This window comes from Spea bombifrons, chromosome 7 (assembly GCF_027358695.1).
Source record: "Spea bombifrons isolate aSpeBom1 chromosome 7, aSpeBom1.2.pri, whole genome shotgun sequence".
NCBI classification, from domain to species: domain Eukaryota; kingdom Metazoa; phylum Chordata; class Amphibia; order Anura; family Pelobatidae; genus Spea; species Spea bombifrons.
This window is the reverse complement of record NC_071093.1, coordinates 89,058-104,509: the sequence shown is the minus strand read 5'-3', so window position 1 is coordinate 104,509 and position 15,452 is coordinate 89,058. Positions and strand designations below refer to the sequence as shown.

Below are 15,452 nucleotides of genomic sequence, written 5' to 3'. Positions count from 1 at the left end.
CTCATTCTCTCCCCTCCCTGTCTCTCTCCCCCCTAAACTATTGATATTAGGAGTGTTACATTTTATGAATGAGACCCCCTTTTACATGTAACAAGAATCCTCCTGCAATGAGGATGCGTTTGATGAATGGCGGTTAATTATTCATCTCCATGCTGTTTAACCAGAGGAAGCTTTGATGTTCCCGCCTCGTCTGAGCGGCTTTTAGTGATAACATCCGGGCTCCGGCTTTCAAACTCTTGGAGCTGCTTTGATCAAATTGCTGTATTTAGAGATGCAGGTGAGGATAAAGAAATAATCTGATGATTATTAATAAACTTTAGCTGATGAAATCTGAGGCCATTATTAACCCAACCGAGGGGCATCTACCTCGGCCACTGCTGGAGACAATAATGTAATAAATAGATAGATATAGATATAGTATATATAGTATATATACATCTATATATATATATATATAGTACCCCCGGCAACGCGAGCTTCCAAAAAGTAGCCAAAGGCTCTCCCAAAAAACACATAAGAAGAGAGGGGCCCTGGATGGCGCAATTGGCGCCTTTCTGCTGTTATTATTCATGTCTCTATACAGGATTTCCTAATTCCACGGCAGGTTCCTCCATCCGCCCGAAGCCGGTCTACCGGTCACATTCTCCAACGCCGCCGGCGTCCTCGCAGGAGCGCGCAACATGGAAAGCGACACACATTACAGGCAACAGCGTCACACGCGTCTTTCACGTATAGAGAGTTTTTGGTGTAAATAGCACATCTTTCATCCTCCCCTCACCGGAATGTAATAGAATCCGGGATTTAAAATATGATAAATAAGGAATAATGGTATTTTTCTCTCTTTCTGCTATTTTTAATTATTTGCTTCACTGAACACTAACGAGGTTAATTTCAATGAGTGGAATATGTAGCGTTGATACATTGGGAGCTGAATTTGGTGCAGGTACCTTATTAACGGATACAAATCTATTAAAAAATGAGCTTTGAATGTTCTGTGAAAGACAAACCAAATCCCATCAATTAAACGGCAGCGTTTTATAGCCAGACACGGAGTCTGCCCCGCAAGGACGCCCAATGTGTTAAATTACCTAGAACCTCCTGCTGGGAGTCCGTTCCCTTCATGCGCCCGGACCCCCAACTCTCTAACCATAACCCCAACTAGTAAAAACAAAATTATCCAGAGATGACACAAGTGGACATTTGCGTGTCACCATGTCACGTTACACACCAGCGTCATACATGTGCAGCATATGGATTATATCACGCCAGCTACATGCAGGTGTAACGTGTACAGCCCAGAACGTTGTATTATATCTCTATATATGACACATACAGCTTTTCATGTGTGTTACATGAAGATACTATGAATACATTTAAGATCCCCGCTAGCTCAGTTAATCGAAAACTTTTTAATGTAATCTATAGATCTATAGACTTTTGCTTTATGTTCCACTGACATCATCAGAAAGAGGGGACAAAGCGGCCGCTTGCGGATGATCCGAAGAACCCGAAACATTTTAATCTTGTTTACGGAAATTCCAAAACTCACCCAGTTTGTGACAACAGAACCCGCGTGCATCTTCAGGAGGATCCCGTGTGGCTCGGGTCCGCTGAACGATGGACCTTCTAGAGAATTTTCTGGATGTATCTACTATCTACGTGTCGGCCGGTCACACAGGAACGTGATGTTACTATGAGCTCATGTCCAGGGATATCGGATACTCGTAATTAATATGTTATGTGTGAGGTTGCGTTTACATGTCTCGGTATATTAGCGACACTTGTTAACACACACTGAACGGGTCGCCCTCCATGTAATAAAGAAACATGGCCGGGTCCCCTAATAACCCTGGGCACCCGATTAATTCCCCACTTCCAGATGCTGGGATACTGGGAGCACCCAGTCATGGGTGATTCGCAGCTGCACTGTGCAGGGGTAGAGTCACACGTGCACATGGGTTATGTTAAATTGGCAATAAGTCAGGCCTGTCCATGACAGGGGCCTATAGAAAGCTTCTGGGGAGTGCAGAAAGGGCCCGTACTTGCCCTCTTGCAAGGTATTCCCTGTTGGCACCGTCTGAATGCGCTTTGGATCCCCTGACGATAACGTTGAAGAGCTGTATCTGTGAAACACGTATGTAACAACACGTCTCACGACAATAGAATGAAACCTAGGAGCAGTAGATGAAGTGTCAGGAACTACTGCCCCTATTTTTTTCTTTTTTTATAGAGAGTTATATTTGACACAAGAAGAACGTGAAAAGCCGGCGTGGATTTGTCAGGATGTGTTTCGAATGCTAAGTCGTTCACTGATAACACTTTTGGTATCCAATTCCTGCTTGCGGAATTCCAGGCCGGTTTATGGGCTTGTTGCTCCCTCTAGTGGACAGATCCTCTCATGTCAGCAGCTGATAAACAACACTTTGCTTTCTGTTCATCATCACATTAAACTTTCCAGGTATCTTCTTCCATCTGCCGCATTATTAACCTTATTATACCTGGAGGCTCCTCATAGGAACCCAAAGAGTTTATCATGTCTTCTGTCTGCACCAGTCATCCGAGACCTCCTGTCACTCAAATCACTTATCAATAACGGGGAAAATGCCCATTCACATTAGTAACAATTTAGCAAGCAAATCCCTGTCCATAAGCAGGACTTTGTTAGCATTGCCATAAAGCATCAGCTCATTGCGGTGTCTGAGCAGGAACAGTCACCCAACCTATCACATGCCTCTAGGGAAGCATAATGCACAAAGCATTTATTTCTCTATAGGACCTAACCTTTTCGCTTCAAAATAAATCTCACTTATCTTACAACGGAAGAGGATTTTTTTTTGTCAAGCTTCATCTTATGTACCATAAACCATATTTTTTCCCAGCAGCCATCATGACAGGTGGATGCTTTATCCAGAGTGAGAACTTTCATTTCTCCTCTATGCTCCTTCCTCTTGAAACAATTACTGGTGGATAAATGCTGCCATTAATCACGTCTCTAATATACGTTTTCAACACGATCCTTCCTTCCGAGGAGCAGAGAAACGAAAACGAATCCGTCAAACCAAACGCCTTTGGAAATAAAACCTCTAGATGTAGAAACGTAACATGCCCTTTAGTCTGATGATGAAAACCTGAAATGTTCAAATACCTTCTGCCATTCCAGGAATGATTTTAATCTCACGTCCTGACAAGCCACGCGACTATAAAATCGCTAAAAACGTAAAATTACAAAATGTTATGTGACCTTTAAGCGGAAATAACAGATTTCTCATCATAGACGAGCGACTTTATTGAATCATTATATTGGTCGGACAGAAGTAAAATTAAATCCACTTTCTCAGATTAGATGGCAGAAAATGTTCTGTAAAGCACAAAATATCATTACACCTACTGCCCGCAAGAAGGGTAACTAGGGGTGATCGATGGGGGCATCTGCCACGGGGCAGCACAGTAAAGGAGTTTAGTAATGTTTTCATTCACCAACAAGTTTAGTGAAAAGGCTCAGAACTCCTGCCCGAGTGTAGACATTATCCCCAAATCAAGTAACTTCCCGTCGGCACAACAAGACTTGGCTCATTATGGGTTTGCTGCTGAAGAGCTTTTAATGTGGTCGGTGGATAATTTAGGGCACAACTTTGCTGGGCAACTGAGCCCATTCCATTAGTTTATAATTTCTGCATCCTGCAGGGGGGCATCACTTTACCTGCCATGCAATTTATGAATATAACACGTCATGGAAAGCATGGCTGATGCGGTCATCCTACTGTCATTTATCACATATAACAGGTATGCGGTAGACCGATAGAAGCCCACAAGGCAGGTTTCTACCACCGCTGTCAAGACACGACTAACCCTGGGGACTACCAAAGGAGAGCTGCCTGGGGCAGAAATCATTGGGAGTGCTTTCCATGCATCTGAACAGATCTCCTGCATGAAAAAGGTGGGAGCGGGGGACAAATGCATATGGGGGATACTGCGGAAATCTGTAAGGGGCCACGCAGCTATCACATGCATTAAAACTGGTATGATGACTGGAGTGTTCCTTTAATGTCCAATCCATGGGAAAAGAATGGGGCAATTGAGCCATTCCTTAATATAACAAGAGGCCAGCCTTCAAAGACTTGCTCGAGAAGGAAAATGATAGATGCGATTGATCAGGTTTCAAGGCCCAACGAGCCCAGCCTGAGAGGAAAAAGAGCCCCGTAGAGAATATGGAGTCTCTGAGGAGTATTCACCTATTAGCCAAAAATAACCTATATCTTGGAAGAAATACAAAGACAGCAAAGCGCACATGTACAAAGATTTAGGTCTTTATTTCAATATTTTAGGCTTCACAAATAAAACTTTAGCCAATTACTTTATTCAAAAATGACCAAAACTGCAGATCCCAATCATTCTTAAAACAAATATGAATAACCAGAGAGTTCCGAGTCTGGAGAAAGCAGAAGCAGAAGAGATGAGGATAGAGAGAGAGCATCGAGTTCTGGAGCCACCGCTGGGGCTTGAGGAGAAAACAAAAGCTGCACATTGGTCCCAAGACAACCGTTCAAAAGCCAGCAATCTAATCCTGGCCTTCATGTGTACCATATTCCACCAAGCGCACTCATCTGTCTGCTTGTAGAGCACGACATGTATTCACATGTAACACACAGCTCTGCCAAACCCACACATGCACAATATATGTTCAGAAGGCTGAAGACTAAGCCCAGCAGCAGAAAACATGAGAGCACAGAAAGAAGGCAAGCCCACTGTACTACTTTATTCATTCAATGGGGGGCGATACTTAGACACAGGGTTAAGTCAGAGGGGCATGAAGTGTGTCCTTCTGGGGTCTGTGCTCTGCACTTCAGGCCCCTCAGACAGGGAGCGCTTTAAGCAAAATCATGACCTCAAGCTCCCCAATCGTGTGGAAATCGGACAGCCCTTGATGCAGCTGCTTATGACATGACCCCAAACACCGGGTTGTGACGACAGATGCTGGGCCCAATCTCTTCATAGTCCTTCTTTGTGTGGCACACTTGGTAAAATTCAGGCTAAAACACAAAAAACCCTGTGAACCCAAGCGATGGTCATACCAAACACAGCAACATCGAAGCATCTTGAGTCTCCAGCATGGAAATCTACAGATACACTAAGGCACTGGCCACATGCAATGACAGGGACCAGAGGATTTTTCCTGGCAGAAATCTACATTCTTCGGACAAAATCTTTGGTTCAGATGTAAAGAATGGCGATTGGCAGTGGCGCTACATTACACAAAAGGTATCTTTACAGTTGTCTTTTGAGCTTCATGGGACTCTACGGCAAAGAAGTGAAATAACTGCACAGGACTTGTAGCAGGGACACCAAAAAAACAAACAAAAAACTCAGCCTTCACTCAGGTTATTAACTTACCGTGGATGCCAACATAGAGCCTCCAAACCACACAGCGTATCTCTGCATGTGGTGGGTAATAACCTGAACGTCGATTGGCTTTGGCTACAAAGAGAAAAAACACAAATAATCCATCACAGCCTTAAAGAGGGGCGTTCAGTTTGGGAACAGGACCCAGAACACTCACCTTCAGGTGTCCTCCACTCAGCTCTTCACTAAGCTTCAGTCTGGCATCTACCGTCCTCTTTAAATCTCTCTGCAAACGGCGCCCAAAGTCACGGAACATGGTCGACCCTCCAGAAAGTACAATATTCTGTGAAGGAAGAAACACGTGAGGCCTTTCTGACTAGGAACCTGCATGATTCTCCGGCGGCTGCTGCAGGCAAAGCTCTCCACATACCTTATAGAGAGGCCGACGGACATCGATGGGGCAGTTCTGGATAACCTCATCCACAACTTCAGAGATAGGCTGGGTAAAATCTGGATTGGCAAACTAAGAAATAAATAATTGACACCATGTGTTAAAAGATTTGTACAGGAACTTACTGGAAGCAGAAACCTAAATCTTTTCAATTGAGTAACATTTGCACAAAATGTAGCATTTTATTAACAGGATTTTCAGTTGATGCTGGATTTAGCACATAGATGCAGACAGGCGGATTAGATTTACGCGCATTTATAAAGTCACTCGATAATAAGCAGAAGATACTTTGTGGCCATAGCTGGTTGGGGGATGGTCACAAATCACTAAGACTTGAAGAAATCAGGAGTGAACATGGACTCGAGAACACCCCGCAGACAAACGCGAAGCCATCCCTATCGCCCCCTTGTCAGGTTCTCAAGGCAGCAGTTCACATCTGGACACACCATATGTGATTGGGGTAAGAACTATATTTTAATCACAATTCCATCCCGGAGGCCATCAGAGACTTTTTTACAGCCCGACACATCTGACGACAAGACCTTATTTACATTTCGTACCCCTGTATGATACAACTGTGAGAAAGTATTTACCCTCTTCAAGGTTTCTTTATTTTTTTTAGATTTGCTTATTTGCTACATTTAAATGTTTCAGATCCCCCTATAATGCCCCTAAATATTGCCTTGGCGGCAACGACTACAAATTAATGTTAGATAAGTGGCGATGAGTCTTACACGGCTGTGAAGGAATCTCGACTGCTCTTCTTGGTCAAATTGTTTTACAAATAACAACAAAAGGAAATCCAAAAAATACGTGCTACTTAGGTGAAATGTGATAAATAATAAACAAATGTGAAAGTACTTCCCTAGTATGGACCGCAGCTGCCCAAGAGACACTCTTCCTCAAAGTGTATAAAATACAAGAAAACCAGAAATGTATGGGGCGCAGGTGCATATATAGGGGAAAAAACAAAAAAACACAATATAGTGTAGATGGTATGTCCAATGTTAATTATTAAGTGATATGTTGCACTCACAAGTGAAAGAGGCAAATCCAACCCATCAATGAGGACTGATGGGTTGGATTTGCCTCTTTCACTTGTGAGTGCAACATATCACAAAGTATCTTCTCAAATTGTTTTACTTCAGCCACATTGGAGGGGTGTTTGCACTTAAACAGCCTTCCTTAAGGTCCCTTTGGGATACTGGAAGGACTCAGCCACCAAAAGCTTCATTTTCTGCGTAGACGTACAGAGGTGGAACCTGCTTGTGCGTTTTGGATCATTGACCTTCTGCATAAGACAGCTGCGCTTGCACTTTGTCCTTCAGGATTTTCCGGTAGAGAGAGAACTTGTGGTTCCCTAAGTTATCGCAATTCTCTGAAGCAGCCCCAGACCATCACATGACCACCTCCGTGTTTGACAGTTGGTATATTTTTATGAAATGCTTTAGCTTTAAGCCAGGTGTACCGGGACAAACGTTCCGCTTTTTAGTCCCCGGAATTTATTATCGCATAAAGGTCATCAAAATGTTTTTTGGCGAATGCGAGGCGATTCTTTGCGGTTTTCACCTTGCATCTCTCCCATGAATGCCATTTTTTGCAGTCTCTCTCATTGTGGAATTGTGAACACGACTGAAGCAAGTGAGACCTGCGGTTCTTTACAGGTTATTCTGGGTTATTTTGTGATCTCCTGGATGAGTGGAGGTTTTTCACATAGGCCCAGGTAGGGTTGGGAAGCCCCCCCCCATACATACACATAACATACATACATATATATGAAATTATTGTTTAAAAAGTGCATTTTGTGTTTACTAGGATTATCTTTGTTTTATATTAAAATATGCAGAAATAGAAGAAATTGGAAAAGGGGGCAAATATTTTTTCAAAGCACCATACACAAGACTTACCTCTGGGTGAAAAAAGATCTCCGGACCCAAAAACCTCTCGTAACCAACATCAATGCTGAACTCCTTCTTAGAGACGGCGTTCACCCCTGTGTACTGCTTGATCCACTTGGTGCCGTCCGTGTCGTACTTGCTGAATTCTTTCACTAGGTCGGGGCAGACATAACTAAAGCGTTCCTGCAGGCAAGAAAGGCCATCAAAGCCAGAGATAGAAGATTAATATTCTTCCCACAGATTGCCCTGGATAGGGCGTCACCCATTTGGGGTCTACAGTTTGTCAGACCCCCAACCCCATTCAGTGAACTCCGAGCCAAATATGGGTCTGCAATTATGCTCTTGGTGGTCCACAAGCCCCTTAGCAAGAAGTGCAAATCTATGCATGATCAGGTTCCATGTCCTTACGACAGTTTCCTAGCATTACCTGCTCCTGGTGTCACCTCCTTACCTTCACGGCCTTGGCTGTTTCGAGGGACTGCTCAGGAGGGATTCCCACCTCCCTGTCCCTGAGTAGTTGTTGAATGAAGTAAGTGATGTCCCGGCCAGCAATGGGAATGTGTTTAATGCAGCTCCCGATAACATATCCCTCAGCCTGCAAAGACAGAGGTGAGAACCTTAACCTGGAGGCCACAAAGGAAACTAATCCCCCCTGAAGGGTCTGCCAATTTCTGTCCGGCAGCAGCTGAAATCTTTTCACGGATTAGACGTTACATTGAATATAGGGAAAACACGCAGGGAGTGCTGTCTATGACGTGATATGGGAGGGACTGGAAGTTGGGTCTTGTGTGAGTGGAAGACTGGCTCAAGGGCAATTTACGTACCACAGGTATGACGTGAGTGACACCATCCCCGCTGTCTATGACCGTGCCGGTCAGCGTGCGCTCCCCCACCTGTCGGGAAGTCCACGATGCAGCAAGCGCAAGTACAGCCTGGGTAAAAAAGGGGAAAAAACCCACACAGCTCATTTAAGCCCCTTTCTTACACATATTGCTTATTTTCATACAGAAAACGCCATTACGTTGGTTTATTTAAGGAACAGAACACTTGCTAAAAATTCTCTCTACAAGTTGTGTGAGGTTGGTGCTCATGAACCAGACACACGCACTCTCTCTCGAACCAGACACACACACAAGCACGCACTCTCTCGAACCAGACACACATGCACGCACTCTCTCTTGAACCAGAAACACACAGACTCTCTCGAACCAGACACACACGCACGGACTCCCTTGAACCAGACACACACACGCACGCACTCTCTCGAACCAGACACACACACGCACGCACTCTCCCTCTCGAACCAGACACACGCACGCACTCTCTCTCGAACCAGACACACAGACGCACGCACTCTCTCTCGAACCAGACACACAGACGCACGCACTCTCTCGAACCAGACGCATGCACTCTCGAACCAGACACACACACGCACGCACTCTCTCTCGAACCAGACACACACACGCACTCTCTCTCTCGAACCAGACACGCACGCACTCTCTCTCGAACCAGACACGCACGCACTCTCTCTCTCTCGAACCAGACACGCACGCACTCTCTCTCTCTCGAACCAGACACGCACGCACTCTCTCTCGAACCAGACACGCACGCACTCTCTCTCGAACCAGACACGCACGCACTCTCTCTCGAACCAGACACGCACGCACTCTCTCTCGAACCAGACACGCACGCACTCTCTCTCGAACCAGACACGCACGCACTCTCTCTCGAACCAGACACGCACGCACTCTCTCTCGAACCAGACACCCACGCACTCTCTCTCGAACCAGACACCCACGCACTCTCTCTCGAACCAGACACGCACGCACTCTCTCTCGAACCAGACACACAGACGCACGCACTCTCTCTCTTGAACCAGACACACGCACGCACTCTCGAACCAGACACACACGCACGCACTCTCGAACCAGACACACACGCACGCACTCTCGAACCAGACACACACACGCACTCTCCCTCTCGAACCAGACACACAGACGCACGCACTCTCTCGAACCAGACGCACGCATTCTCTCTCGAACCAGACACACAGACGCACGCACTCTCTCGAACCAGACGCACGCATTCTCTCTCGAACCAGACACACACACGCACTCTCTCTCTCTCGAACCAGACACGCACGCACTCTCTCTCGAACCAGACACGCACGCACTCTCTCTCGAACCAGAGACACAGACGCACGCACTCTCTCTCGAACCAGAGACACAGACGCACGCACTCTCTCGAACCAGACGCACGCACACGCATTCTCTCTCGAACCAGACACACGCACACACTCTCTCGAACCAGACACGCACTCTCTCTCGAACCAGACACAGACGCACGCACTCTCTCGAACCACACAGACGCACCCTCTCGAACCAGACACACAGATGCACGCACTCTCTCAAACCAGACGCACTTTCTCTCTCGAACCAGACACACAGACGCACGCACTCTCTCGAACCAGACACACATGCACGCTCTCTCGAACCAGACACACACGCACGCTCTCTCTCTCGAACCAGACACACACACGCTCTCTCTCGAACCAGACACACACACGCTCTCCCTCGAACCAGACACACACGCTCTCCCTCTCGAACCAGACACATGCACACGCTCTCCCTCGAACCAGACACACACACGCTCTCTCTCGAACCAGACACACACACACGCTCTCTCTCGAACCAGACACACACACACTCTCTCTCGAACCAGACACACACACACGCTCTCTCTCGAACCAGACACACACACACGCTCTCTCTCGAACCAGACACACACACGCGCTCTCTCGAACCAGACACACACACGCTCTCTCTCGAACCAGACACACACACGCTCTCTCTCGAACCAGACACACACACGCTCTCTCTCGAACCAGACACACACGCGCTCTCTCTCGAACCAGACACACACGCGCTCTCTCTCGAACCAGACACACACGCGCTCTCTCTCGAACCAGACACACACGCGCTCTCTCTCGAACCAGACACACACGCGCTCTCTCTCGAACCAGACACACACGCTCTCTCTCTCGAACCAGACACACACGCTCTCTCTCTCGAACCAGACACACGCGCTCTCTCTCGAACCAGACACACACACGCTCTCTCTCGAACCAGACACACACACGCTCTCTCTCGAACCAGACACACACACGCTCTCTCTCGAACCAGACACACACACGCTCTCTCTCGAACCAGACACACACACGCTCTCTCTCTCGAACCAGACACACACACGCTCTCTCTCTCGAACCAGACACACACACGCTCTCTCTCTCGAACCAGACACACACACGCTCTCTCTCTCGAACCAGACACACACACGCTCTCTCTCTCGAACCAGACACACACACGCTCTCTCTCTCGAACCAGACACACACACGCTCTCTCTCGAACCAGACACACACACGCTCTCTCTCGAACCAGACACACACACGCTCTCTCTCGAACCAGACACACACACGCTCTCTCTCGAACCAGACACACACACGCTCTCTCTCGAACCAGACACACACGCTCTCTCTCGAACCAGACACACACACACACGCTCTCGCGAACCAGACACACACACGCTCTCTCGAACCAGACACACACACGCGCTCTCTCTCTCGAACCAGACACACACACACGCACTCTCTTTCGAACCAGACACACACGCACTCTCGCAGCTCTCTGTCGATGTCAGTGGGGTGACAGCCCGTATCTCAGTATAAAAACCACACTACCCTCTCACAGAAATCTCTACACAATGCATGAAGTCTGTCCGAGAAAAATCCACATTATTTTCACATTTAACCTAAATGAAAACATAAGACGAGTGGATCGTCATCACTGACCTGAACTGCAATGTACAGGCCTGGAACGTTAAAAGACTCAAACATGATTTCCGCTGTGTATTCTCTGCTTTCCGGCGTATTTAATGGAGGCTCAGTCTGGGGAAGAAAAACAGTACGTTAGATAATTGCAAACTTGCTCAAGATCCAGAGACAGCTTGGTCCTCAAATCATAATTAGTAATAAGGTTACTATTCGCAACAATAAGAGGAACTGTCAAAAAATAACATTTTGTGCATTTTAATTCTGTCTGTTTTCTATTTATCTCTTCTGCTTACAGGCACACGTTCTACATACAACTAACTCTGTTTACAGAATTAACCCATGTGCGACGCGACAAGACAGACATCTCTGCTGCTTTAAATATTCTGTGACAGCCACCATGACATCTCTTACAGCGCCACAGCCGCTTTCGCTCAATTCTAAGAATATAAATCATAATTCCTATAAACGGAAGTTAAATGGAAACGTTAGAGGCAGCACCCACCAGGAGAAAGTAATGATCCTCAGGCTCTGCGCGAAGGTACTTAAAGATAACTTGCTCCATAAACCTCTCCATTAGGTCCCAATCTTCCACGATTCCATGACGAATGGGCCACTAGCATGGATAAGAGTATGCAGAGTGTTAAAGGAGGCTGGCGGGGAGGTAGCACTTGGCACAAGGCTATAAACATGCGCAAAACACTGGTACCTTAGTTGCATATGTCGGTTTATCAATAGCTTCGTCCCCAATAAAGAAGTCAAGGTCGTCCACCCCTTTCATCAGACGCCTCTGAGCTTGGTCTCCAACCTTGGCCGACTCCTTGATGGCGATGCCTGCGGAGGAACAGCATTTAGTTCTCGTCAGGACCACCTGTAAGGGCCGCAGGAAGAACGCGGACCACCAACGGGGGAAACGTCCTTGTATGCGTAACAAGCTAGTGTGGACCACCACAGCAAACGTTAGAGAGCATTTCCTTCTGTGGATCACGTGGAAAGAGTGCCGGCCCGCCAGCCGCCCCAATCTGCCCGCTGGGGCATTAATCTCACAGAAATACTTACATGACGGGATGATAAACTGAGGTTCGGTATTTCCAGCATATCCAAGTTTCGTATATCTGAAAGCAGTGAAAACACCCATATATTAGTGGGGTACGCAGCTAACACTAACACAGCATTACACACCGATCACGGCAAGCACACGCAACGAGGAGGTCGGCGCCTTCGTCTCCGTGTCCAGTGGGGTCAAAAGCAATTCTGCTATCATCTTGGGCAATGTTAATAAAAAGCACCATACAGCGTCCATTTCATTTAGTGTCATCTGGTCAGTCCAACCACAGCTTCCTGCGAAAGTCTTCACGGGTCCGGCCGGCACTGATTCCAATTCCTGCAGCCGGTATACGAGAGCAGCACGGAGGACAAACTCCCGTCCGATTGTTAGCTCAAGCACTAAACATACCCCAGGGAAGATTTCGGGAGGGGGCTCTCCTGCCCAAACTTGCATTGGAGGAACGTCTGATGATGCATTAGTGCAGGAGACATTAATAACCAGACTCCTGGCTTGCCCCACGCATTTACATTTCTTTACCGTATTACCTATTAACGCTTTTGCTGGGATGCTGTTCCATGTATCTACCCTCTCAGTAAAGTACAATAAAGGTGGGGATCAGAACATCTGCTCAAAACCCCCCACAAAGAACACAGATATAAATATGTCAAAAACCAGCACTAAATAGTCACTTTTCTTCTGGGCCAATATTTTAACCCATCAACTGCTAGAAAGAATTACACAAACCAGAAATTATAGAAGCGCATATTATCGGGGCTGGCGGTGCCCCCCGCGGCGGTGACCTCCACATGCTTATTTTCTTGGAAATGATAACGCGGTATCCGAGGTGTCCAGCACTGCGTTATTCGAGGGCTGTGGGCAGGTTTGGGGGTAAGTGCGGTACTTCAGGGGTTAATATACTGTTACAGTGTTCCGGGGTTGAATTACCCTCAGAGCTGCGGTGAATTCAGGAACTGCTGAGCGTGAGTCATTGAGCCGCGCAGGAAATGGCATAAATACCAGCGGCCGAGGCCCGAAACACATTTATTTATACGCAGGCCACACCGTCGTTCTTATAGCACCCACACATACTGCGGTGCTGTACAACACGCCACCGTCTAATCACAGGGGTTACAGCTGCCACGGGACGAGGATCTGAAAACACGTACGAGACAAGCAGCGACAGGTCCGGCCGCTGATTCAGGGCAGAAAAATTCCTTATAAGGAAAAGATGACAAAAAAGAAAAAAAAAAAAAGCAGGAAGTGGCTGCAAAAAAACAAGCAATCAATCCGGCGGCAGCCAAACTTCCCCATTCCCTCCGCAGCAACCCTCCACCCCAGAACCAGGGGACAGGGCGCAAGTGGTGGCCACCCATCACGCCCGGCCCCCCAAGAACCCAACCTGGCGTGAGGCAAAGACTAAAGCGTGGAGTCAATGCCTGCCACAGACTACGGGCCAAGAGGCAAATCCCCTGTACCTGCAGCAGGCATTTATCCCCAACGGAAGGATTACCGGGGTGCCTCAGTGTGGGGGGTCCCCAAAACCCCGAGAAAATCTATGCCCCCAGAGCGTGCAGCCCAACACACGGCAGCACGGACCCCGCTGTCAGCTACGCCCCAGAACACATCGGCAGGCACTCCGCCATATCCCCACCCCGGCTGGCCCTAAAACAAACATGGGCCCCAACCCATAGCTCCCCTCCTATAACACCTCTGCACTCGACACCCCCCTACTTTGGACACTGAAAAGTGCCCCTCCCCAATGGACCTCCACAGAACATTATCGGTCATTATACCCGCCCCCACTCCTCACCCGGTTCCACAGTCCACCACACAGGCCGGGAGCCGTGCCGCCATGACCGAACACAGGAGCGGCTTCCGCACAGACTGACAGCAAGATGGCCGCTAAGTGTAACGGAGAGGAAGAGCCCGGTGACAGGCAGCCAATCATATGACGGTACATCCACGAGACAGCCAATCAAAGGAAGGACAAGATAGAAGCGGCAAATCACAAGTAAGAGACATGGGAGTGGCATCAAATCACATAAAGGCTTCTAAGCAGCAGCAACCAATCATATTGAAAAAATAGAATTATACCCTATCAGAGCAGAACGCCAGGTACTAGCGCTAAAAGAGAAGACGAAGGAAGGGGCGTGACAAAAAGCGCGCTTTATATACACCGAAACTACCTGAACGGAAGCGACAGAGAGGCTCTGCCTGTGCCTTCTCCCAGGCCTCGCTATACAGCATGAGCCAGAAAAGAGCTGGGCCTTCCCTGTATAACGTATACTTAAATCAGTGAGCCAGCCCTTGTATAATGTATAGATAAATCGGCGAGCCGGGAACCCTGTATAATGTATACTTAAGTCAGTGACCAGCCCCTGTATAATGTATAGGTGGTTAGTCACAATGTAGTATTAGGTGCAAGGAAGGTTTGCTTTATTAAGAGGGTGGTATATAGGCTGAAGATGTAGAGGTTAATAATGATATTGCCAAAGCAACCACAATCTGCTCATTTAGTAGGAACCTTGAATCGGTTTTTATTGTGTAAACGTTGCCTCCCTCCTGTTTGCGCAGCGTTATCCCAGTTGGTCGGGGCCACTGGAATGTGCCCCACAACTAGTGATGTCCTTTGAATGAACGAATCGTTCTTTTGAACCTATTCGTTTCAATGAACCGGATGAATCAGTTCAGGAGACTGAACAACTCCTCTGTAACAGTTAACTGCACCCCTAGAGGGAGTCATCTGCACAGCACACAGATTAACAGAAAAGGTTACAGCTCACCAGTTCACAGACTCAAAGAACCGTTCAGAACAGCTCTGAGTCACCGGTAGTTTACACCGCTTACCGCTAACTGCACCTTAAGTTAAACCTTACTAAATGAATTCCT

The 15,452-nt window shown here is 47.3% G+C and overlaps 1 protein-coding gene across 1 annotated transcript; it reads right to left on the bottom strand.

Annotated features, from left to right (window-relative positions):
* Window positions 1-4,291: 4,291 nt before the first annotated feature.
* On the bottom strand, window positions 4,292-14,476 carry ACTR3 (actin related protein 3). The gene is made up of 12 exons (XM_053471939.1): window positions 14,374-14,476; window positions 12,575-12,630; window positions 12,225-12,349; window positions 12,021-12,131; window positions 11,537-11,632; window positions 8,514-8,621; window positions 8,141-8,284; window positions 7,699-7,872; window positions 5,771-5,863; window positions 5,558-5,683; window positions 5,392-5,475; window positions 4,292-5,030 (listed from the first exon to the last, which is right to left on the bottom strand). Exons 1-12 carry the CDS (start codon window positions 14,415-14,417, stop codon window positions 4,935-4,937), a joined length of 1,257 nt encoding a protein of 418 aa, XP_053327914.1. The 5' UTR covers window positions 14,418-14,476; the 3' UTR covers window positions 4,292-4,934.
* Between the last annotated feature and the right edge of the window lie 976 nt (window positions 14,477-15,452).